Source organism: Melitaea cinxia, chromosome 12, assembly GCF_905220565.1.
Source record: "Melitaea cinxia chromosome 12, ilMelCinx1.1, whole genome shotgun sequence".
NCBI classification, from domain to species: Eukaryota; Metazoa; Arthropoda; class Insecta; order Lepidoptera; family Nymphalidae; genus Melitaea; species Melitaea cinxia.
Window position 1 is genome coordinate 5,605,483 of NC_059405.1, and position 26,628 is coordinate 5,632,110.

Here is a 26,628-nt window from a genome sequence, read left to right on the forward strand (position 1 = left end):
CTCCAAGTTCGCGCAAGACATCCTGGTTTTCCGCAATCCTCATCCAGCCTACACCGGTAATCTTACGTAGATCATCAGTCCAACGGGCCGGAGGACGTCCAATACTGCGTTTGCCAATATGCGGTCTCCACTCCAGGACCCATCTGCTCCTGTGTCACAGATGATCAACCCACTGCCACTTCAACTTGCTAATTTTGTGGGCTATGTCGGTTACTTTCGTTCGCTCGCGGATAGTATCATTTCCAATCCTATCTTTAAGAGAAGAGATCTTTGAGTTCTATTGCACGTTGAGCGACTTTAAACTTGTGGACCAGTCCCTTTGTCAGTGTCCACGTCTCGACAATCGGATCGTCATTTACAAATTAAAATTTTATTTTTGTAAAAGTAAAGCTACCACCGATTCGGAATGTAGATTCTGCAGAGAAGAATCGGCAAGAAACTCCGCAGTTACTCTTTTGAAAATTATAATCTTAAGTTAGTTAAGTTAAGAATTATGATCATTTCGACTGATGAGTTACGATTACATAATAGAATAAAGGATGCATATTTGTTCGTAATTTATTTAAAAAACAAGTCTTAGAAAAAAATGCATTTATTTAAGAATGTAAAGAATTATTCACAAAATATGTAACGTCTAAAATATCTAAAAATATAATTATATCTGCGCTTTGAATCATAATACACTATAGTAGATATTGCTCATTATAACATATATTTTAGAAGGTAATGCTTTCAATTTTTGAATAAAATATTCTTCAAAATATTATTGATAAATTAATAAAAACGTCAATTATTATGAATTAAGTTTACTGGAATTTACGCACTGAAATCAAATTAATAATAAACAAAAAAATTAGGAACAGATATCAAATGCAATATTTGAGCATTGTTGTTTCCTTAAGTTATAATTACTTTAACAAAACATTTTTTCAATATTATTACTTTCCAACTTGAAACTTACTACTTGAAATACATTTATAGCACCATTAACAATAACCTTTTGTAATGTTTTAGACACATTAAACATTTTATTGACAAAAATTTTAAGGTAAACATTAAGCCTAGTATTTACAATCATTTACCAAATGGCACCGCTTTACTAAATGCAGTAAAAATGATATAATTATGTACGTAGCTTTAAATTTAGGTATTAATTTTAATTCATATCTACATCAATACAAATATAAAAAAAAAATTACTGAAAAAAAGATTCCAATTTATTGTTTTTTATAACACAAATCTTATCTTAAGTTTCTTTCAATAATAATTATATTTGTTTATTGATGTGCCAGATAATTTCATGAGGTTTTTTAGTTTATTTCTAAGTATTTTATACGATTATAATTATTATGTAAAAACAGACTGGTGGGAAGCAAAATTATTGTATAGAATTATTGGCATAAATTTGTTTAAAAAATTATTTTAACATTCTTAGTCTAATTTACTTATTAAAATCTAAATAACATTTTTTTTCTTGTTGATTGTTCGTTGTTAAAATTGACTTATAAAAACATCATAATTATATCCTCCTTAGTTACGTTATAAAATGGCAGCTTATATTATACTATAATTGTTCTATACTGTGATCATAATATACCCAAGTATCACAAAGGCAGAGAGCATTACTATCTCTAATACTCAATATTATTACATTTTAAAACATCAATAAAAAATTAACATAAAATAATAAAAAATGTTTGTTCACATAAAGTATTATCGATGTACGTATGTTTAAATGCAACTAAGAACAACCGTCTTTGCTTTTGAGACTCATGTAAGTTTATACAAATTTCATAATAAATAACAGATTGATTTAAATTAATGATCTTGTCACATAATGCAAGAATTTATATTATTTGTTTATCGTTTTATGAATAACAAGGACATTTAGAATTAATTCATTGATAAGGCCGTCTCTGTGCTACGTGGAAGGAGCATTCATTAGTTTCATGATATGAATATGTCCAGGGTTGTCGACAGTCACAAAGCAGGAAAAATTCTCGTCGAGGCAAATTTTTTTTGCGTTCATCCCTGACAATTTTATGCAGGCCAGTATTTCTTTTCTTTTGGAATTTTCTTTGAACCTAAACAAAAATAAATAATTAAGCTTTAAAATAATACGTACATACGTACGGTACATAGTGGTTACAAAAGATTTTTTTTTTTTGATTTTTTAGTTCATGTACTGTTTTTATTTTTATGTATATTAAATCTTTTTCTGGATTTTAAATAAAAATGCCAAAGACAACGCATGGTGCCTAGATAGCTAAACTCTTACAAATTTATCTTATATATTATTATCTTATATGATTTTATCTTATTTACATAGAAAAGTAATAGAGAATAAGTATAGTGTATTGTCTCTGAAGCACACTACCTACGTGACGTCTTGTAAGCCGTTGTAATTTTCCATAAATATTTTGTTATCGAAACTGTAAGATTAAAAAATTATGACGATGACAATAAAAGTAATTATTTTAAGAAGGTTCAAGAGTGAGTTGCAAATGCCACTGGAATTTCGAGAAGAACTTTGAACAATATCATAAACTAAGTCAATACTGATACACATTCTACTGCAATTAAGTTCAGCACTTCGAAAAAAGAGAGACAAAAAAATGCAACCTAGTACGAAAAAGGCTTACCTAAACGAAAGCGTTTAGGTATGGATGATTTATATGATGATATAGTATAAATGCTTCAGCCTGTAATATCCCACTACTGGGCATAGGCCTCTTTCCCCGTGTAGGAGAAGGATCAGAGCTTAATCCACCACGCTGCTCCAATGCGGGTTGGCGGATATACATATTCTCTACTATAAGTAACGATCGCTATCAGGTGTACATGATAACAACCGGGACCGACGGCTTAACGTGCTCTCCGAGGCACGGTGGGGAGACCCACAAGGACTGCACAAACACCTAGACCACGGCAAACACCTGTATGGCCAATACAAAATCATTTTCACTTAATGGTATAAATACTAGTAAATAAATAAATATGTAAACACGATTTTATAAATTTTATTTTAGCCTAACGTAAGCACAGTATTTAAAGAAAAAATAGGCGTATTTTATAGTAAGAATAAATAAATAAAAAAAAAAAAACAATTAAAGCAAATCATAATTATCTTAAGAGCTTTTAATATATATATTGTTACGAATACGCAAGGAAACTAGCGCCATCTAGCGGCAACCATTGAAACCACACAAAGACAGCGATAGCATGAAACTCTCTACTCAATACTAGATGGCGTTAGAGGAACTACTGTGGAACTATATAGAAGTATAGTCTCGAAAACCGGGTACATGCACGAACTTTCCAGAATAATCTGGGCCTCGTCTCGGCCGATATAAAACCGCAGGGAGGCGAGCGAGTTCAGTTTGAGCGATCTTCGAGGCGACTTCAAGAGTGAAAACCAGTGATCAAGAGTGGTACCAGCGAAACCTACGACATTGGCTACGACTGAGGACATCGTGAGTGCTTAGTGTTTGAACTTAGTGCTTTGTGTTGGACCTAGTGCTAGTAAATAAAGTCTTAAAAGAGTCAGCAGGTCTTTCTCTCCAAATCATTCAAACCCTAACACGTAACAATATTAATATATTGATTTATTTATTATCATCAATTTATTATCTATATCTGACTATTAGTATTTCGAGTGACAGATATAATAGAATAAAATCCGGCGCCCCTAGACCTTTCTTATTTTTAGCCATACGAAAATACCTAAATTTAGTACTATTTTTACGTATGTATAATATTGCAGTTAATATTAAAAAAAACGAGTGTGCTTTAGACCACACGACTAAAGTTAACTTCTTTAGCTCCATCTAACTTACATCTCCCTCTCAACTTTCGTTCGCCTCGCTCGATCACACTTTTCGTAACGCATTCACCAGCTTACTCCCCGAGTCAAGCGTGCGTACAGAAGTTTTGTACTGATATTAAGGAATTTTATTGGTATTTTAGTTTACTTCAGAAATCAAATCAATAGAACTTACGTTTTATTTCTCCAGTTAACTTTCCAAGATAATTGTGGGTTAAGTAGATTATCTCCGAAAAAGAAATTATTAGAGGAATCTATGCTTGAATTGTCGTTTGTCTGGGTATCGCTTCTCGAAAAGTCTATCGGGCTCGCCAACGGTGTGATTACGTTGAGGCCCGTTCTGCAACAAATTACCGCAAAATTGATGAAATCAATTATAATCTCGATTTGGTTGTCAAGACGTGAGATAAACAACGAAAAAAATTAATTTGGAACTAAAAGCAAGTGTGTTATAATAAAAATGCCGGAGATTGACAAACTTTTCAACTGCAGTAATAAATAGAACTGTGGTTGGAAAGAATAGTCTGGACCGTCTCGTGGGGCTGAGAGCGTCAGCGACGAATCGTTTGGTCCAATGACGAGTCAAGTCGGTCTCGTGGCGATATATATATATATATATACATACACAAACACACACACACACACATATATATATATATATATATATATATATATATATATATATATATATAATGTATTTAAATATTTATTATATTTATATCTTTTTATGTAATACATTGCGTAAGTTTTATGATAATCAATTTTGTTATAATGTGTGTATATTCTATTTTTTTGGAAGAGTCCTAAATAGTAAACAAATATGGCGTACTTCCGACCACAGACAATATAGTAATATTGTAAGTATAGTAGTGACATAAAGAGCAAATGAATAAACAATATTAATAAGCCATAGACGAAAGTAAAATTCATTTTATGTTCAAATATTTAACGCTAACATATTGCTAAAATTGTTTCAAAACCTAATAATATATTAAATTTTTTTTCTAAGAATTAGTAGAGGTACAGAATTACGAAAAAATATATATATTAATCGAGTATCGAGCATAAAAGGCAACAAAATATTTCGTTTATGTAAAATGGTCGGTAAATAACTACAATGGCTTCGCGCAGCCGCCATGTTTGATTTTTTTTAATTCACCTATCTAAGAACATTTGGGCAGCTAAGACGAACCTAACGCTACCTCAATTATGTAAATCCTTTCAGTGGTTCTGGAAATATGAGGTAGTAAAGAATATTACATAGATACATACAAGATACGCGCGAAAAACATAACCCTTCCTTGGCAGTCGGGTAAAAAGATGTCAAAAATAAAATTTACAACAAAATAGGGCCGCTTGTGTCTAGAAAAAAAAAGTCGACCCTATTAATATTATTGTCACATTATTTGAATCCACTATAAATATAAAGCCTTGCGCCAGCGGTACACTCTATAACATGTAAATAAATGGATTGATAACACTGTTGCTCACGTAGCTCTCATTGGGTAATCCTAAGTCTCATACTAAAATCCCGCAAAATTTTCCTGTGAACTACAATAAACTTTTATGGCAATGCTATGTGCTATACTTTTATATTATATGGGATAGCGTTAAAAATATTCAGAGTGAAATTGATATTCATAATATGAAATAAAACCTTTACAATAAATACTATATTGAAATTAAATATTGAATATAAAATATTGACATTTATAATATTTTACGCTCAACATAAATTAAAAAAAAAAAAAAATCTAAAACATAATAACAAATCGCTTTACGCTAACATTGTTTTATAACTTACTAACAAATTATGATTCGTGAAAATTTTAAATATAAGTAAAAAACACGGTCCATTTTATCGCTCATGCTGTTCATTCTCTTATATTCATTCACCTCTAAAAATATTATGACCACATCCCTATTTGCGTCATGAAAAAAGATATTAAAATGTCATTTTCGAAAATATTAATTATCTGTACGCTCGAAATCCGTATTTTATTAATTTTATGTGTTTAAAATGATAAATTGATATTTGCTTTTAGTGAAATAAATAGTAAATGGAGTTTTACATGTGTCCGTAAGCTAATGTGTTGTGAAAGTGAGTGATAAATGCGGAAAAAACGTGAATTGCGAGTGACAGGGGTTTGTTTACCAAATAGGACTCTTCCAAAAAAACGGAATATAGGTATATTGGATTTGTTCCTGTTTTCTTGAATTTTAATTCAGTACATCCTTTCCGATTGTACATTTCTTAGTGTGTATTGTGTTATAAATTGTGAATTTCTTTTTAACCGATTTCAAAAAAAGGAGGAGGTTACTCAATTCGACCGTATATATGTTTTTTTTTATGTATGTTCGGGTATAACTTCGTCGTTTATGGGCCGATTTCGATAATTCTTCTTTTGTTGAAAAGAAGATATCCCTAGTTTGGTACTATGATAAGGAAACCAGGATCTGATGATGGGATCCCAGAGAAATCGAGGGAAACTTTCGAAAATCCGAATAACTTTTTACTGGGTGCACCGATTTTAATGATTTTTAATGTAATCGAAAGCCGATGTTTATCATGTGGTCGCATTTAAATTTCATCGAGATCTGATTACAGCTTTTGGAGTTATCTTTGATAATGCGTATTTACTTGACTATTTTTTCGTCTATCGACGTTGTATTACTTGTCGATATAATTGAAGTTTTTCTTCGTTTGCCTGCAAACACAATTAAGTAATACGTGTACAATAAAGAGTAAAGTATTAGTAATATTGTGGTGTCGTGTCGTGTGGTGTCGTGTCGTGTGGTTCGTGTCGTGTGGTGTCGTGTCGTGCGGTGACGTGTCGTGTGGTGTCGTGTGGTGTCGTGTGGTGTCGTGCGGTGTCGTGTCGTGTTGTGTCGTGTCGTGCGGTGTCGTGTCGTGCGGTGACGTGTCGTGTGGTGTCGTGTCGTGTGATGTCGTGTCGCTGGGCTGACCGGATGAAGTCGCGCGCGCGGCGCACGACGGCGGAGACGTCCCACCACACGACCTCGGCGGCCAGGCTCACGAGCACCAGCGGCGGCGCGGCGCGCGCGCGGCCCGGCGCCGGCGAGAAGCCGCACCACTGCACGCGCGCCTTGTGCTGCCGCAGCAGCTTCAGCTGCCGCTTGCCGTGCACGTTCCACAGCTGCACGAAACAGCTACATTTACTTAATGCCGAATTTGATAACGATCCCATTTACAGACCACGTATCCTTTGAAGTACTTCAAAGGAAATCAATTTTAATCTGTTCGTATATCTGTCTTTTTTAAATTGAATATTTCGGCGACAAAACTAGTATAAGCTATTGTAATAGTGGGGAGTCCAAGCGGAGATTTGGAGTTAACTTGAGCGCGGCAAACTAGCATTAAGACAAACAGAGTTGACGTAGAGCCGCGAGTCTTGGACAGCCGACCATATAAGTAAAAAAAAAAAACAATCGTTACAAGCATTAGAGCGCGTTAGATAAAGCAAGGTAAGTTGTCACATGGAGAAAAGTGTAAATTTCTATAACACGACAATTTAAGCATAACAAAAATAATATTTGGAGATTCACAAATTCGCAAAAAAACCGGCTCCCAGACATCATCGAGTGTGGCAATTGTTTTTATTGTGAAGTCCTTCAAGGATCACGGGAATATCATGATCGGCCGATTAGCACAATTCGAAGTACCTAAAATCATCAATAAAATGTCGTGCGTGAAACTATGTATTTCCCATTTCGCGCCTTTTTACCCTTCAGCTATGACTTTGGGAGACGTCCAAATCGTCAGTACTTTAAGTAGGAGCTCACTTAACATCACTTTGTAATATCTGACGCGCTCGAATATTTTTTTCTAAACTAGCTGTAACGTTGTGCTGGAACGTTACTCTAATAAATAAGATCTTGTAGTAAAAGTTAAGTTTTTTCACTTTATTTTATCATGCTTCTACTTGTGGCGCCATCTATCGGCAACTTTTCGACACTTTGTGACTATTGGTGTTTCATATCGGCGTTTTTTCTCTAACGGACTTGATAGATGCCGCTGATGTTTTTTGGTAATTATTGATCTTTCTTTAATAAAATCAATTTAATTGTAATTAGAAATTCTAAATTTAATATTCCTGTCTACTCCTTAAATTATAAAATAATTTAATATCTAAATTTAAACTTAATAATTTATAAAAATACAGACTATGCTTAACGCATAGACTTTTGCTTGTCAATATTCCCTTGCTCGCGTGTCTTTGCTTCTCTTTTTCTTTGCATTTCGTTGCCGCCGAACCTCGAGACCTAACCTCGACCCTAACTCGGCTTAAATCCCGCTGGGGTAAGTTCTCATGATATCTATTATAATTACATATTGCTGGTGTTCTTAACTTAACGAGAAAATTGTAATTATTTATTATTTTGCTAATTGTGACACTGGTTTCTGAATTGTTCTTTTCCTGACTCGGAACTTTCTTCGTTCCAGGATTTTTACTTTAAGATTTATATCTTTAATTATACTTTGCTACAAATCGAGTCACTGCCCTCGATTAATAACGCGCTGACTGATTACCGGCATTTACACCGGTGGAGATCTCCGCCGGTCATCGGACGAAGACGGAACTGAAGACCATCATCACCGGGAATTAGTCAGGCCAGTGTCCTTCCATATTACTTTCTAAGGTACGTTGTCGCGGCGTGGGCCAGCTAAGGAAATAAAGGCTGAAAATCAGGTGCCTAACGCGCCTGATTCCGAACCTACCCCCTGTTTTCTGACCGCGTGCTATTAAAATTTATAACTTTAAAAACTAGTCTATTATTCTATTTCTACAACAACTACCACAATCAACAAAGCGCGGCATAGCCATTATAATTAGGAGTAGACTCCGTCGTATGGCCAATTGTACCATACAAACTGGCAGACTTCTCATTTATTAAAAATACGTCGAATCCATACATTATTTACATCTGTGGGCCCTAAATATGTCTTTGTAACTGGATTTCTTTATTTTTCACGCCTTATTAAACTCGTCCCACCGGTAAAAGGGCATACTTTATTTAACTCTCGTTTCTTTTTAAAAACTAAACTTCCGAATCTAGGTCTCCATTACGTTCGAGTAAATCCCTATTAAGCCTCTTGGGTTTTTCTACTATAGTAATAATAAGAAAACAAAATCGTTAATGATATCAATATACGTTATTTTTTATATATAACTACGTCGGTAAACAAGCGTGCGGCTCATCTGATTGTAAGCCATTACCGTAGCTTATAGACATCTGCAAGTCTGCAACACCAGAAGCATCGCAAACGTGTTGCCGACCCTATCACCAATTCCCCTCAGGAGCTCTGGTCACCTTACTAGCAACAGGAACACAACACTGCTAAGCTAAATAACACTGCTTGAAGCAGTATTATTTAGCTGTGATCTTTTGTAAGGGCGAGGTACGGCCCCAGTCGGGCTTGCTCCATATTTTGAGCAGGAAATTTCCCGATGTGCCCTTAGTTAAAAGTTTGCTGAATTGATTGAAATTGAAAAGGAAAGTAATTTTTTGAAAGGATTGTAATTTTTTTACTTTTCCGCTTTTTGGACCCTCTATGTCTTGTCTATGTTTTACAATTTATTACAAATTCCTTACCACAATATCACCAGAATCAAGCCCCATAGCTAGCATGTTACCGTCCTCGGTGAGAGCGCAAGAGTATATTCTGTTATTAAGTTTACTTTCTTGAATTGTTTCGAGCACAACTTGATCTTCTACTTTGAGCTTGTATATCTATAATTAGAAAATTTGTTTAAGACACGACCATTGAGACTTAAATTAACATTTTATTTTGTAATTGTAAACCTTACTTGAAAAGCTAAATTATAATCGTCGCATAAAACTAACACGTTGTTCTGGAACGCAGAACAATAAATGCAAACATCTGCTTGTCTTCCACTGAGGACGCTTGCCAAATTTAAGTCGAGATCCCATAGTTTTATAGTACCATTGGATTCAATGGTAATAAGTCCTCGTTGGTTTATCCAGTAGCAGTCGACTAATGTGCTTCCTTTGCAAAGGCGACTGTTGAGATCACTACTAGGGAAAAGACGGTCTTTTGAACCAAGGCTCGTGTCGCTTCCTGAGCTAGATATTTTATCCGAGTGACTGGATTTCTTCTTACAACCTAAAACGATTTTAATATGCTATTTATTGAAAGTATTATAAAATTAATGATATATGATAAGCTTTGTGTTTTCTGAATCTACACTTGAAATATTTTTTTTTATTCATAATGAAGCACACTGTTTATAGAAGCTAGTGACTGAACTTTTTTATATAACATATCACTAAAATACTTAAATGAGTGATAGTTTTATTGTAACGCTTTGATTTTATCGTCTAACTTTTTTTTAAAAATTAAATGAACCGTTTCTCAGGATATAAGAATATTTTACGTGAAAAAATTACAGAATTGTATTGAACATTATTATTTGTATATTAAAAAAAAAACACAAATAGTCACTACTATTATAACATCCAAAACATGTACATACCATTTATATCGTTTAAAATTTCTTGAGATCCGAGGTTAGTATTTCCTTTCTGTAGCATCTTAGGTTTCCATTGACCGTCTGCCATCAACCTATATGCCATAAGACATCGATTCTTTCCCGCCACCATCATTAGATCTTGATTCACAAAGTTCATATATTTAACTGCACTATTGACATTCATTATGTCTTTTTTCTCCTTATTTTGTAAGGTATAACTTTTGACGATGCCGGAATTAAAACCGTATATGATGTATTGGTTACAAGGCGATATTTTGATTTTTGTGATATTGTCATCGGAATTTGATAATATTTCAGTTATAAGTTTTCTTCCACGCATTAACTGAAAGTTTAAATAGTTATCAAATAGATTGATGAAAACTAAAAAAAAATCGAACACGTTTAGATACTATGAGCACGATGACACACATTTTTCAATTATGTATACATTTTAGGCAAAATTAAGAATCATTTGCCATTTTTTTTGCCACACTATAACGTTTGAACAATTTTTACAATTATCTTTATAATATAGCCGTCATATATAAATAACTTAATATTTACCTGTATATTGTTTTTCTCATCGACAACAGCCAACAAGGGCTGATACGCTCCATCACTATTTCCATTAGATATCCCTTTTAAATTTAATGGTTTCAACGAGTACCGATCTAAGCTCATCGTAGATTTCACAACTTTCTTAACTTCTTTATGACTGACGAACGATTGGTGTCGCTTCGGAGTGTTGTTGCTACTCTGTGGTGCACTATTCGCAGGCGTTGAATTTGGTGTTTGAGGCGAAAGAGTATTGATGAAACTTGCGTCGAAAATTGTTGTTAAACGAACTTTTCTGCAAAACATAAAGCAGTAAATCTTTAGAAGAAGCGAGGACATTCCTATTATTAGGGGATTTCTAATAAATCTTCTCTCTTTAAAACTAAGCGCCATGGGCTTTCTGTTGCCCTACTTCATTTCTAAAAGTATATACATATAGATACAAATAGTCACTATTATTACATAATATACCTTGGCGTGTGTGTGCCGTGTGCCGTGTACAGTGTACCGTGTACCGTGTACTGTGTACCGTGTACCGTGTACTGTGTACCGTGTACCGTGTACCGTGTGCCGTGTACCGTGTGCCGTGTACCGTGTGCCGTGTACCGTGTGCCGTGTACCGGTACCGTGTACCGTTGTCCGTGTACCGGTACCGTGTACCGTTGTCCGTGTACCGTGTACCGGTACCGTGCCACTCACCCGGGGTCCCGGGGCGGGTGCAGCGCGCCGTAGGCCGCGTCCAGGTACCACACCTTGGCGCACGCCTCGCGCCCCGCCGTGCCCGACAGCAGCGCGTCCGTGCCCGGCTGCAGCTCGTCCCACGACACCACCTCGCTCGTCGACAGCGACACCGCGTTCCTGCAGCCAGATCACTTGTTATACGCTGCCTCATGTCCACGAGTAAGTAAGATTAGCACGGTCAATTGTTTTGCTAAAATGTTTTAATGAACTACTTAATCATACATAGATTGGAAGCGGGTACACACACACACACACACACACATATATTTATATGTGTATATGTGTGTACGTAAATATATTTACACGTTTAAGTCTAACTTTAAATAGTATATCACAATTTGTACACCTACACCGACACAAAACCAGCTCCTCTGGCCCTAAGTTACCTGGATGAGATCGCTTTTCAACGATAAGGCCGCCCTTTGTTAAAATCTATCACACTCACACACTTATACACACACTTCAGCCTATCGCAGTCCACTGCTAGACATAGTCCTGTACAAGCTCGCGAAAAAAATGGCGTTAACTCATGTGTGTTGCCCATAGTCACCACGCTGGGCAGGCTGGTTGGGGACCGCAGGGCTGGCTTTGTCGCGCCGAAGACGCTGCTGCCCGTCTTCGGCTTGAAGCCGTAGTTGGATGGTTATCCCGCCATCGGTCGGCTTTTTAAGTTCCAAGGTTTTAGTGGAACTGTGTTATCCCTTAGTCGCCTCTTACGACACCCACGGGAAAAGAGGTGGGGGTGGCTATATTCTTTACTGCCGTAACCACACAGCGAGAATTTTATCCACAATTATGAAATCTATCTCGTTCTTTGTCACAGTATCTGGGCTCTACTATCTTCATCTCTTTTGGGACATCTTCTCGAAAAAGGAATTCATCAAAAAGAGCCCCCCGACTCGAAAAAATTTGACTAGCATCTGACCCCTGTGATTCCTGCGCCCCAATCCGTGTTGTCCGATTTTCGATTTGTCGCGGTCTTGTACCCCCCCACTGTAGCGTTGAAGCCTCACATACCAAAGTTCTAGAAGGCCGAAGTAGTGCCATGTATGGCCTTTGTAATATCTTCATAGATGGCCTCGACTTTATCGTCAAAGTGTGACGAGGTTGGAACAAATACTTGTATCACTTTACTTATCAGTGAGTTTTGGTACTAGGTATGCTACCCGAGTCGACACACTGCTGACTTCCATAACGCAATCTTGGAAAAGCCCGTCACCTATACGGAACCTTTAACTGAAGTAGGGCACAGCAGGAAATATTGTGCTCAAAATCTGGAGCAGTCCGACCGGGGAAGTATCTCGAACATACCTCTTACTTTCAAGCAGTGAGTTAGGTGGCCAGAGCTTCTGGGCAGGTCTGAGGGTAGGGTCGCCAACGCGCTTGTGATCCTTCTGTGTTGCAGATGTTTATATGGTACGGTAACCTATATGACAACCTAGTTGTATAAAAAAACTAGTATAAATGCCCAGAGTTCATGATTATAGTATTCAAACTCTTTCTTTGAACTTCTTAGCGTGAAGACAATGGACATAAACCCATAAGTTCTCTGTGCCCTACCTCAAAAGAAAATTAGTTTATTAGTTTTTATAGTACTTCGAGTGTGACTATTTGTCGTGTCGTGATATTATGCTTTTATACAACATGATTACTTGTGTACACTAACTTCATCGCTGAATTAGCAAAGTAAGAAAAAAAAAAAAACTCACCCTCTCCTATTTTCTAAATCGAAGAGATACGTGTTCGTCTTCAAATTAACGCAAATAATACGACTATCGTCCGTCGATACAAACAGGAGCGTCCCAGTCTTGTTCACAGCCATCGACAGAAAAGTAACGCTTTCCTTCACGATATTATTGGTTATGACGGTCTTACAAGTACAAGCAGTGCTATTTTGGATAAATCTTCGCAGAGTTTTACATTCGTACTCCGTAACTTCCTTCTTTTTTAATGTTAAAATCCTGTTGCTACCTAAAAAGCAAATTCGACAAGTGATTAATTCATAGGTAATTGATAAGAAAAATACATTAATTATTCATTTCGACTTTTTTGGTAATAAATGTAAAAAACCAGCAGAGTTTTAGATTAAACTGTAACAATAAAAAAAAAAAAAAAAAAAAAAATACCACGTGAGAAACCTATTTCATTACAATATTTTTAGTGGTATTTTACAAGCACAATAACAAATAATAAAAATCATAATAATCTAAATAGTATGATTCCAATGGGGTTTTACGACTTGTTCAGTCAAGACAACATAAAATCAATCATACATACCAGGTACAGTCACAATATCCAATACTGTATCCGTTTCTTCATAAATCCGCTTTTCTTTGGTCTTAAGATCAATTATTTCCAAAGTATGATTACTGTTACTCGTAGCTACTATCACATACTTATCACAATTAGACGGTACACAGCAGAGTATATCTTTGTCTCTGTACAAATTGTCTAGTAGGTATAGAACATTGCCTCTTGTACTACACAATACAATCATCTTTGATGTATGAGTTATTAAGGTTTCTTCATTATTGGCCCATCGACAGTTGATAAAAGGACCGAGTTTGGGTGCTATTGTCTCATTGCTCGGGTAATTATTGTTTAGGGATTCGTCGCCTTCTAAAAAAATAATAAGAAATCTTGTCTCTCTCTTACAAACACAAAAGGTAGAAAATATATTACGCGAAGCCTACCAGAAGTAAATAAATTGAGTGTATTGTACAAATAAAGTATTAAATACAAAATTAAAAATGTAAATGCTAAATCACGTTGAGTCGAAATTAAAGTTAGTTTACAAAAGCATTTAAAATCTGTGTTACAGTGGTTTTAATTCTCCAAAATTGAGGAAATTTTGCATCATTAAAATTGCTTATATAGCGGTCACAGTCGCGGTTTCGACATCGGCTCACGACAAACAATTGTATTGGCCGTATAGATGTTTGTCGTGGTCTGGGCGTTTGTGCTTTTGTATTGTGTGTGTTTCCGGACCCCCGACACAGAAGAAAATCATACTGGGGGCCGTTAAGTGTGAAGAAGTTGCGTTTATTTATTATTTATTTATTCGTTCATTTTTTAAGGTTTAATAAAATGAAATAAAAAAAATATTAAGACAAAAAAAAAAATTATCTAACGCGCGAGTCCGATCCGCACTTGGCCAGTTATAGCAACTTAATGCTTGTGTTACACGTAACTGTTATACCTAAATTTTTTTATTTTTTGATAAAACAGTAATAATCCATATATAAATTAACATATTACGCAACCTGCGGAACAGAAAGTAGGGCCGGGCCACTACAAACTGCGCCAATGGGCTATTCAAAACAGAGAAGTATTGTATAAGTTAAAATAAAGTATGATTAAAAGTACCTATTTTGAATATCATATCAAAAATTGACCGCTGGCGAAATTTTTGATATGATAATTTTTATATTCGGTTTAAGCGAACCGTGGCGCCGTCTATAGTCAAATTTCCATATAGCGGGTACATCGTTCCATAGCTTAATTGGCTAGAGCGCCGACATGGTCAGTCGGAGACGCAGGTTCGAACCCCGCTGGAGCGGTCAATTTTTGATATGATATTCAAAACTGTTTAGAATTCCTAATGTGTGGGTAACAAAAATAAAATCGTAGATATTAAAAGTACCTTCTTCAATGATGTCCCCGGCCCCGTCGTGCTCCACGTCGTCGACGTACCACAGCTTGATGACGCCGTCGTAGGCGAGCGCCGCCACGAATGGGGGGTTGATGGGGCAAGCCCCCAGCCACTTGATGGGCGATCCGGAGCTCAACAACTCCTTTTTTAACTTGTTTGTGCCGATGTGGAAGAACTGGAAAGAGAGATCAAAGTTTGTACAATGATTTAGCCTGTGACATCTCACTGCTGGGCATAGAGCTCTTTCTCCGTGTAGGAGAAGGATCGGGGCTTAATCCACCGCGCTGCGCCACTGCGAGTTGGCGGGTATGTTCCCTACTATGAGTAACGATCGCTGTCAGGTATTTATGATTACAATCGGAGCAGACAGCTTAACGTGTTCTTCGAGGCATGGTAAGGAGACCCACAAGGACAGACTTCCAAACCGATGAGTAATATTTGTGCAAATACAAATATCTATCCCGAGCTGGAATCGAACCCACAAACCATCGGTGCTTAGGCGACTACTCGCACCACTAGACCAGAGCCGTTAATTTATACTACTAAGACAGATTTTATTTGTTCCTATGTGCAACAATTGTAAAGGTATGAGGAAAGTTTCTGTAATAAAATCAGCAGATGATTTTGTCAAATTTTGTAACTATAAATTATTATCCGTTCATCGTAACTTGACGCGTAATCTGATTGGTAGCACTGAAATTTGCAGTGTTGCATGTGTTTATACGAAAAGCGATCCCGAAATGTAGGGACAAGTCTAAAGAACCGGAATAGCATGTACATATATCTACAAGTAAGGGCATTAATTTCGTAATTCACTGTTACTACGATTACTACTGACGTACTTTTAAGTATACACAAGACTTATTAAGTGTGTGAAACATAATTAAAAATTTAAGTAGTGATTAAACTAATTTATTCACAAGATTTCATTTCTTATTTACAATTCTTGCTATTTTATTAGTTTAACCTCTACTTAAATTTTTGGATTTTTCCCACAACTCGGTGATAGTGTACTCTTTAAAATTATTCATACATCACTAGGAGCATTCAGGATAAATTAAACAAAACAGGGTAAAAAATAACCACTTTAATAATAATTATGATCAATAAGGTGTAAAGGAATCATATCTTCTTCAATGTTGCTTGAATGCTCACTGTCACTATCACTTTCTTCACTACCAACCCACAATAAAAAGCGATCGCTTCCTTCGTCTATTATTTTATCTTTAAGTATGTAATCATCTTCAATTTTTATTACATGAGAGCACTCTTTTTTCCAAATATCATTGCTTATTGAGCCAAATGATTCTCGTATAAGTGATTCCACTTGATCATCCCTCTGGCCCACATTTTTTTCTGCAAACCGTCTCTTCATTACACTCCATACTAATTCGATCGGATTTAAATCTGCATGATATGGGGGCAGTCGTAAAACATCATGACCATGTAATTTTATTAATTCGTCGGCTTTATATATAGGCTCTGGTTTATTTTTTTTAATTAATTCATACAAAACATTTTTTGTCAAATTTGGTGAAAACAACAGCCCCTTGTTTTGAAGCCACTCTACCATATCTGCTTTGAGGCTTGTCATATTAGGGCTTTTATTTGTTTGCACAGTATGATATGGGGCATTGTCCATCACAATCACACATTTAGGTGGCAGGTTTGGTAAAACTTGTTTTTCCAGCCATTTTATAAAGTTATCGCTATTCATGTCGTCATGGTAGTCGGATGATTTTGTTTGCGATTTGAATAGCAGTAATGCTTTATTAATGAAGCCATCTGTAGTTCCTGCGTGTGCAATTATCCATCGCCTACCCATACCATAATCTCTGACCAATGCACCTTCTTCAGACTCTGACTGCCAACATTTTTGCACACTATATGACGAATGTATAAAAGTTTCGTCTAAATAAACTATAGTCCGCCCCTCTTCTCGGTATTTTTTAATTTCACTTAAATAATTAAATCGCCAGGTAGCTATATCTGTTCGCTCCACTAACATTTTTCGTTTTGATTGACACTTTTTATATTTATATCCAAGTTGTTTTAATATTTTCCATAGTGTAGTACGCCCACCTTCAAAATTTATTTCCTCTCGTAATTCGACAAGTAATTTGTTTAATGTAGGGATTTCTTTTCTTACAGCGTAAAATGACATAATTTTTTGTCGAATTGCACTAGCATCGAAGTCATCAATCTTGATCTTCTTATCGCGATTTGGTCGCGTCTTTCCTGGTGTCGTTACTTTTGACGGACCAGGCACACCCGAAACAGAACTGGACTCTCTTTCTTGTCTCAAAATCCTGGTCACAGTAGATTCGGATACATCTGTAATCATCAAAAAAAATAAATAATAATGCAATTTTATTTTACTAGATACTTAGTTTATAAAATTAGAATATTTTAGTAAAGCGACGTTTTAAGCATATTTGATTACTTACGAGTAATCAAATATGCTTAAAATGCAGATCACGACAAACTTAAATGAGCCTCGATTCAAGTTGGTAAATTACTTCCTTAAATAGGTACAAATAGGTTAGGTTATTATATTATTGTTAATTTTAGTATCATCTATGAAATGAGATTAAAGAAATTAATAAAAAAAATGTCTCGCCACTATGGGCTAATTATCTTTTTAACTGGTAACCCTATAAAACATACCGGTCATGGCGGCAACTCGGGCACGAACTTGTTGCAATGGAATAATCAGCTTGTTCTCAGTCTTTTCTTTCTCACAAAATGCGTAAACTTGAAGAATAGTTTGTCTTTTAACACTTTTTACCACCTTCGGCATTTTTAACACTCAGATTAACTTATTATAAACCAAAAGAGCACACAAACAGCAAGCTATCAAACTGAAAGTAAGATGGCGACTGAGGAAACAGTGCTACCAATTAGTCACGCGTCAAGTTACGATGAACGGACAATAAGACAGTTTATAAATTTATTTGATTACTGCATTCAAAAAACTAGGCTTTAATACATATATTTAATACCTATGTTACTTATTTTATAAATTAATAGAATAGTTATAATAAACGTTCACTGTTCATTTAATTGATAGTATTTAAGATTATAGACATTAAAAGAAACAGTATGTACCTTTATAGCTCCAGTAACAGTACCAACTACTACATAATCGCCGAGGAAACAAACTGCTGTAATGGATTCCTTGACATCAATCGTCGAGTGTCTTATTTCTTCTACATTTTGTTCGTGCCTATAATTAAACATAATTTAAAACAACTGATAATGTGCAAAGATGGCCCAGTGGCCAGAATATTGTTATACAAAACGTTGTGGCGTATCCACAGATATAAAAACATTTTAAATAAATATAATAATCTAACCTCATTTTATGTATTTATATTTTTTATATAAATATTTTTTGATAATGTCAAGAATTTTTATTTTGAATCTTTCTTTATAATTTATATTTTTGAATTTATTATTCTTTAATAAAAAATCGGTTGAGATATCAAAGATTTTATCATTATTTCATTCGTTGAATAGCTCATTCGCTAAAGGTCATGGTTTTATCTGCACTAACTTTGTTGAATTTTTTAGGAATAACTTTATTTAGTCTAGTGCTTTGTGTAGAAAACAGCATTATTAAGACAGCTGAATATCTAAAGAGATGTTTAAACACATTTATATTCACAAATTTTGTATCTCTTTTTTACATTATGTTACTATTGAAAAACTTAGACCGTACATGTATACACAGTATCATTAGTGGTTAGCGTAAAATTAATCAAACTTATAAAGCTTAATTATATCGATTAAACGTAAATAGCGTTATTGTTTGGAATCAGTTTTAAAGAGGTATTTATATATTGTATAAAACTGCACAGAATATATAATATGTTATTTTTTATATACTTACATGAACTCAAAATACAACTCATTGTTGGCACATCTCTCTTGAGCAATCTGCCAGGCTTTGGTGTAGAGAATTCCCTTCGACTCATTTTGTAAGATATTTTGTATGATATCTGTACAAGGGTACCGGTATAGATCTATTCCATGTGTACTTAAGTACTCTTTAATACCAAAAAGTAGCGTTCTGTCGAGTTCCTAATTGTTAAAGTAAAATAAATATTAGTTTATTAAAAAAATAAATTAAATAAAAAAAATCTCCATATAATATTTAATATGAGCAAAAAAATTTAGACCCTAAATTTCATTTATTTTTCATTTTTATTATAGTGACAATAGCAATAATCCCAGTCTTGTGACATTTCAGTTTAAAAGATCCAATGCAACAAGCGAAATGGCTAGCATATCCTCAGTAAGATGATACTCATGTTACTAAGGATATGATAGGGTGTACAGGTGTAGAATCCAAATAAAATGATGCACTTACATCGTTTACTATATAACTTTCATATTTCTGCAGATCCAGTATAACATCAGCGGGTCCAGTAAGTCTCGCCTTATTACCCAAAAACTTCAAATCCAAATATAACCTGTTAAACAGTAACCATTTATGGTTTAAGTTTTTCGTATTCGCTAAATGGTAACCAATATAAAAGGCTATGTAACCATCGTCTTCAATTTCTACTGGAGCATCATTTACACTGGTATAATTGTAGCTATTTAGGAAATCTTCATGTAATTGTTTTAATTCATCCTCATCAGCACAACTACGTAAATAACCCATAATTAAATCGTGTATTTCATACAAATAGTTCAATCGATCTTTATCGTAGGACTCAATTATTAGCGATTTGCTTCGTAGTTGCTTCATAATGATGTTAACATCAAGTATCGGTTTGTTCCACAGTTTACTCAACACTTTAGTTGTTATCTTTACGTTGTCGGGTAATATTGTTAGCATTTTGAATAACGGTAAGATGTCCGGTTTTAACGAATTAATGCATACTTCGATTGTTTTCATCGGGTCAATGTTAGGTCGTGTCAAATTGCTGAAAAATATAATATACATTTTATAATTAAAAAATACGTAATTATTATGCGGTTAAGGTACATTACCTAACAGAATATTTTGTGGTTTGTTTGATGTGGTTCTATTTTTATGGTTAATGTTATGATTTATAAGTTGTAATGTAATTTACAACATTTATTCAAGAATGATTATACTATCCAATATGTTATTATTATGAGTAGATTCTGAGATTTACAAGTACAATCAATCTCTCCAGCTTCAATGTACAGTTTATGTACTATAAAGTACTAAAGAAAGAAACTAAAACAGACTCACTACTTTCTTATATTTTAGTGTACTTAACACTTTACATTCTAAAGCTATTTGCACCGTTTGCCTATAATTATTGTGTTATTGTCATATTAATATTTAATTTATAGACAGACATTGTCTGTAAGAAATCACTACGATAAGACTGTCTTTACATTTTGTTATGTATTATAATTTTAAGGTAAGTATGTGATAAACTTTATAATATATACGAATAAGTTTCAGAAGCCTTTTGTGTGTAAAGTATTAGGTAATTAAACAAAATCTGTTATATCATGTTCCCAGTTCTAGAATATTCCATCGGATACAATTCAAACACTAACTTTTAAAAACTTAAAAAAATTGTGTATATATATCGTAATACTTACAAGATAAATTCTTTCTTCTCTATTTTACTCAAATAATAATTCCAGTGCCTGGTATCGTGAATTAATCTCTCTTTGTTTTCCGCTAGATCTGCTCCCAGTAAAGCTATGTGGAAGGGACTTCCTTTACATATTTCATGTAATTTCTTTGCCTGTCGCGGTAATTCGGACACAGGGATTTGTAAGCATGATGCAAATAACGCGAGCGATTCTTCCTCGGAGAAGTAATTTTCTATCTGAAATAAAAAATTTTTTTTCTGTTATACTACAATAGGTTAAATTATTGATTAACTGGTTTAATTACTTTAGGAAACAAACAGAGAATGATTGTCGTGGTTAAGGTAACAATAACATACTGTTCCGTCTTCGTACTTTTTCGTAGTAAATCGTAGTTGTAACGTTGTAATCGATGTTCTGTGTAAGTAGGTTTATGCAGCAACAAAACGCAGCCTTGTAAAGCTGTTATGCGTTCGCTGCCCGCGAGTTGAGATTTTTGTCAGAAACTTGAGGGTAGTTGCAATTAGGAGTTGCACAATGATCGCGCCGCGATCGCACGTCATCTAACCTAACTCGACCGCCACCTGCGGGCTTTTTATGCGGATGTTATCGTGAATTACCATGAACTCTTAGCATCTTAACTCCAAGACTTTTGATGTGATGTGCAGCATCCAACCAGCTGGTGTGCCCAATCGATAGTGGAAGCCATCATCGATTCTCTAAGGTACGTGAGGCATTCTATTTTGTTGCCGCGTGCTTATTAACGTTATGAACATCGATTACATCGGCAATTATTCCTGGTCTGATCCAAATGTAGTAAGAAGCCACCTATCGTTTCCTTTGTTGAGGCGTGCTTGCTACATTTTTCTGGTGCCGAAACCCGGAAATGGTTTCCACTAACTTTATGTGCTGTACCGTCATACGATAGCTGTGGTATTTCTGGTTGAAATACAACAGCTATCGTATGTAGGATAGTACTAGGTATGTATGTATCGGTCTAGGTACTTTGTAAATGGTAATCATTCAGATTATACTAATCCATGCCAAAATGTATAGGATTATACGTAGATTGGCGAATAAGAAACATAGATCATGTCATATCTTTGTAAACAAATTTAAGATAGTACATGAAAAAAAAAAAGAACTTGATGCAAGTTTGGTACAAGATAACAATTTAACTATGTGCAATTAATAGATTATAAATTAGTACTACGTTTTAGTATTCTTAATGACATCGTAAAACATTTGTATTTGAGAAAATGATACAAACATTTACCGCATGCAATAAAATACAACTAAAACTACTAACAATAAGAGTCTCATTGTTGCCAACATAAAAATTTACATGAATATTAGTGCTACATGATTTAATAAAACGACAATATACAATGACATCAAATCTGAAATAATTTATAAATTATTAATTACGTTACATACTTTAATTATCTGCGGATGAAAATTAGCCAGCACACCCGAATCTCTAGTTGTTACTACAATCTTGCAGCCAATATCGAATGCCTCAAGACATTTGGTCTCATTTACTTCATCCAAAACTAGGAGAGCATCTTTTAATGATTGTTCTGCGAATAAAGTTTTCAGTCTATCTTTTAATTCTTGCCATGTCCATTCGTAACTGTTAAACGAGTCCGAGTTCGATCCGATACTTGACATGGATATAGATGAGTTCATGTGTGAATTGTGAGAAGAAAGCAGTAATGCTTTGCGATACAACCTGTAACAAAAAAGATATTTTCAAATAATAATAATAATAATAATAATATATTATTTATTGTACACCAAAATATAAACAAACAGTAGTGACTAAAAAAAGATGTACAAAGGCGATCTTATCGCTGAAGAGCGATTTCTTCCGGATAACCTTTGGGCACAGGACACGATATAGTAGTGGCGGATAGGAAGTGTACAATATTCTTAAGGATGAATAAAAATAGTGTATGATAGATTGAATAATGCATACACACATACAAATATCCATACATAAATAATCAAGATAGTATAATATACGTTTATAAATGTAAAATATATATTAATATAAAATATGTATGTTAAAATTCTGTATATTATTGTATGTTAAGGGACATATAATACTTCTTTAGACGTTGCTTGAACAGGCTGGAGTAGAAGCAGGTCTTATTGGAAGTGGATATTGATGATATATTTTATTATTATTTATTTATATTCTTTATTTGTACAGCAAAATACATTTACATATCAACAAAAAAGAGATGCACAAGAGGCGACGAGAAGCTATCTTTTCCAGACCACCTTTAAAAATCATAAATTGAATACGAATATTATGAAGTGGTAAAGATTAGTTGTTTGTAGGTTTCTTGGAGCTAATCTCTCCATTGAAGCGAATTTTAAAATTCTTACACCAATAGGAAGCTACTCAATTATTCCAGAGTGTGACAGCTCATATTTTATTTTCTTAATAATAAGATTTCAATCAGAAAAATTTACATTTCTAAAACTAGGCGAAAAAAAGACGCCTGCGCTGCTTTATCCGCTTACGTTGACGGCAATTTTAAGTGATTATTTAATTATATCATTATTATACAATTTTTTTATGCAAAATTTCCTTAATAAGATGAACCAGTGACTCGTTAATTAAACTGTATACTATAACAACATTACACACATGGATTGAGTTCAATATTAGAAAATTACTAAAATCGAAAACATCGACATTTTTTAGTAGATCGCTTCACTTGGAATGACCCAGCGTTAAAATAATAAACCACTCACTTATTTTGTTGAGCAATTATGTCGTCTTCAGTCTTACAGTTGCTAAAATTGAGCCAGTACACCACGCCGTTGAAGTCAGACGTAATAAGTTGCGAGTTATTTCGTAACACACTTATGAGTAGACTAGTCTTGCCGCATCCTGACATACCATGGAGACCGAGGATTTTATGTCGAGGCAGGATCCTTAGCTTCGTTAGGACATTTTGCTCCTTGAATTTGTTAAAATATTTGTCATTAGTCTTTTGAAACAGGGATGACACAGAATTATGTAATATTACATTGATTTAGGATACTTAGAAGCAAGAGAAGGAAAGAAACAATACGATTCTGCTAAGCGGAGGAATATGTCAATTCGACTGAGAAAAAAAAAACATGTCGTAACAAGATTTTTGGACTCCGATCTTATGCGAAATTATTCGAATATTTTACTTTAGTAACGGAATTTTATAACATCCCTTTTTTAATATTGACACACGAATTGAAATAAGGTTATTACAGATAGACAATGTATGAAGATTTTAGTGATACCATTGTTTCTATTGTTTTCACGGAACAAAAAAAAAAGGTCCAGAGACCTTTTGTTTGTTTAACATTAAGATCCATACCCATACCCTTCATTGACAATTACCGGGTTCGAGTTATTAGCAAAAAAAAAAAGCTTTCGAAACTGAAGATTTGAAGATATTTGGGGATATTCAAAGTTTGATACTTTATTTTGCCTCGAACTGCTTTATACATAAATCGCATTGAATTGGAAAATTTGAATTAAGGAATATTTGCAAAACTATTCTTAGAACAAGTTCATTAAATGCGTACTAAATTCGTTCTTCTAATGAAGTGTTCGGGAAGTCTCGGCACATCTCCTCTACTCAAACTGTCTTCGTAGCCGTCTTCGATCATTTCTTTGTTATTCCCGGTCGCTAGTTTTTTCCACAACCAATTGTAGTCCTTTGCTAAGCTATCTACGAATTCTTCGAATGTGTTATTGTCACCATTTTTGATCACTTTAAGAAGATATTTCGTACGATCTTCGCGGTCTCTCTGTAATAGAAATTTGTATGACAAATAATGTGACTGGGATACTTAATTATAAAATATTCAGGAAAATTAATATTACAAGAAAATTTGCGTTATCCAATCAGTATAAGTACCTAAGCCATTCAGACATGCGTTCTAATTTACTACGATTTAATTGGTAGAGGCGTGGCTAAGCTAAGTGACAGCGACGAGTCACTACTTTTTTTAACGTTAATATACTATACTTCCAAGACACAATTAGTTGAAGAGATTTTTCGCAATAAGACAGACTTATCGTTGACGATGAGTAGTAATAGTATGTTGGTCACTTTGAAGTGATGGAACTACCAACTTATTGATATTAATGTTACTTATAATTAGTTTTTATCGCAAAACAGTTACAAATATAACTGTTTTATGTATTAAAAGATTTAAGATTTTGAATTTTAGTTAGAGGACGGCACAAAACGTTAAGCAATTCATCCATATCAATTATCGTAATTACACAATATAGTTATCTTTTGTCCTTTGTTGTCTACATTAATGTAAAATATACATATTTAAAATTATTTTAATAGTTCGCGATATTTATTGACAAGTGTCTATACTGTGCCTCTACATTTCTACAACCTCTAAGTTCCTGTTTCAATAAGGACCACGACTACATCACTACACTGATACCTCCATTTTTAGTGGTTTCTCCTAAATAAACGATACAAAACGCGCGGTGAAAAAAATATATTGTGAAATAATGCTGAGTTACGATAAGAATGGCACTTTACTACTTACTCTACTTTTAGCTATTTATGCAAGGTATATTAGTATACGAGTATTTGCTGCCCCGATTTGAATTGCGAGCGTCAATCAATTTGTTTTGTTTTTAGAGTTTTATTGTTTTAGTTATTTAAATTTTTATTAATAGAACATTTAATTTTTAAATATGACAGTAATCGTTCTTCTTTTTAAGTAGCAAACTTCAGCTGTGTAGGAGCTGACACACACTTTTAAAAAAAATGGGAATAAATAATAAAAGTACAGTATAGTGGTACCAAGTTACAAATGTGCTCAAAGTCTTCGGTCGATACTACATTCTTGGTGAACAGCTCGTCGAGGATGTACATTACGTCTAGATCTTTGACGATAGCATGCTGGTGATGCTGCAACAGCTTCTGGTTCTTGATGTCCATTGTATTTTATTGTTCATCTGAAAATAAAATAAAGCAAATTCGATTTTACTTTCCTAGTGTCTTCAGATGAAATTCCGATTTGGTTTATTTTATTATTTTACTTTTTTAAACTACTAAATTGCCAAACAAACGCATGGTCCTAACTGTATGCGGTTAGTGAAGGTTCCGGCTGCCTGCAAATATGGGAGCATCAAAAGCACGTTGTCTACCCTCTCCAGGAGCTCTGGCTACCTTACTTTGCAACAGGAACATAACACTTTTTAAGATCAGTATTATTTGGCTGTGACCTTTCGTAAGGTTGATGTACGTCAAAGCAAAAAGTAAATATTTACCGCTGTCTTTTACATCAATTAAAAAGAAAATAACTAGGGAAATTTAAAATCTTAGGGACTGTTTGACGATTAAAACGTTACACCCAATTCTTCGTATTCATTATTTTTTATTAAATATTCAAATTGAAAGAAAACAAACTAAATTAAATGTGTGATACAATATTCTCATTATTCTATTTTTACTAATAACTTATGTCAAGAGCGTTAAGAAATAAAAAGTATTTTACTATTCCATTAGTTTTTAGCATTTTATTGACATATTATTCTCGAAACTTCCACTGGTTCTTCTTCCAATTCTTCAGAGACAATAGAGAAAAAGAGTCTGATAATAATTTTGAATTTCAAATTCTGAATTCAAAGCCGAGACCTTATTACATTTGTTTATTATGTATTAATTATAAGCCGTAGGAAAAGTTTGTCAATTTAATGGCGCTATTTTTTTAGCATTAGATTA

The 26,628-nt window shown here is 34.3% G+C and overlaps 2 protein-coding genes and 1 long non-coding RNA gene across 3 annotated transcripts in view; 1 reads left to right on the forward strand and 2 right to left on the reverse strand.

Moving 5' to 3' along the window:
• Positions 1-1,323, forward strand: part of LOC123658760 — a 19,277-nt gene extending 17,954 nt beyond the window's left edge. The window contains exon 3 of the long non-coding RNA XR_006743930.1: positions 1,293-1,323. This is a non-coding gene — a long non-coding RNA (uncharacterized LOC123658760). The remainder of the gene's footprint in view (positions 1-1,292) is intronic.
• On the reverse strand, positions 791-25,842 carry LOC123658757 (apoptotic protease-activating factor 1-like). The gene is made up of 19 exons (XM_045594094.1): positions 25,705-25,842; positions 24,455-24,679; positions 23,639-23,847; positions 22,310-22,604; positions 20,879-21,111; positions 19,659-20,220; positions 19,179-19,369; positions 18,395-18,512; positions 15,278-15,461; positions 13,912-14,253; positions 13,344-13,605; positions 11,593-11,751; positions 10,903-11,188; positions 10,342-10,681; positions 9,655-9,971; positions 9,440-9,577; positions 6,791-6,981; positions 3,999-4,163; positions 791-2,084 (listed from the first exon to the last, which is right to left on the reverse strand). Exons 1-19 carry the CDS (start codon positions 25,840-25,842, stop codon positions 1,922-1,924), a joined length of 4,518 nt encoding a protein of 1,505 aa, XP_045450050.1. The 3' UTR covers positions 791-1,921.
• On the reverse strand, positions 16,359-18,194 carry LOC123658759. The gene is made up of 2 exons (XM_045594096.1): positions 17,954-18,194; positions 16,359-17,620 (listed from the first exon to the last, which is right to left on the reverse strand). Exons 1-2 carry the CDS (start codon positions 18,084-18,086, stop codon positions 16,374-16,376), a joined length of 1,380 nt encoding a protein of 459 aa, XP_045450052.1. The 5' UTR covers positions 18,087-18,194; the 3' UTR covers positions 16,359-16,373.
• Positions 25,843-26,628: the final 786 nt, after the last annotated feature.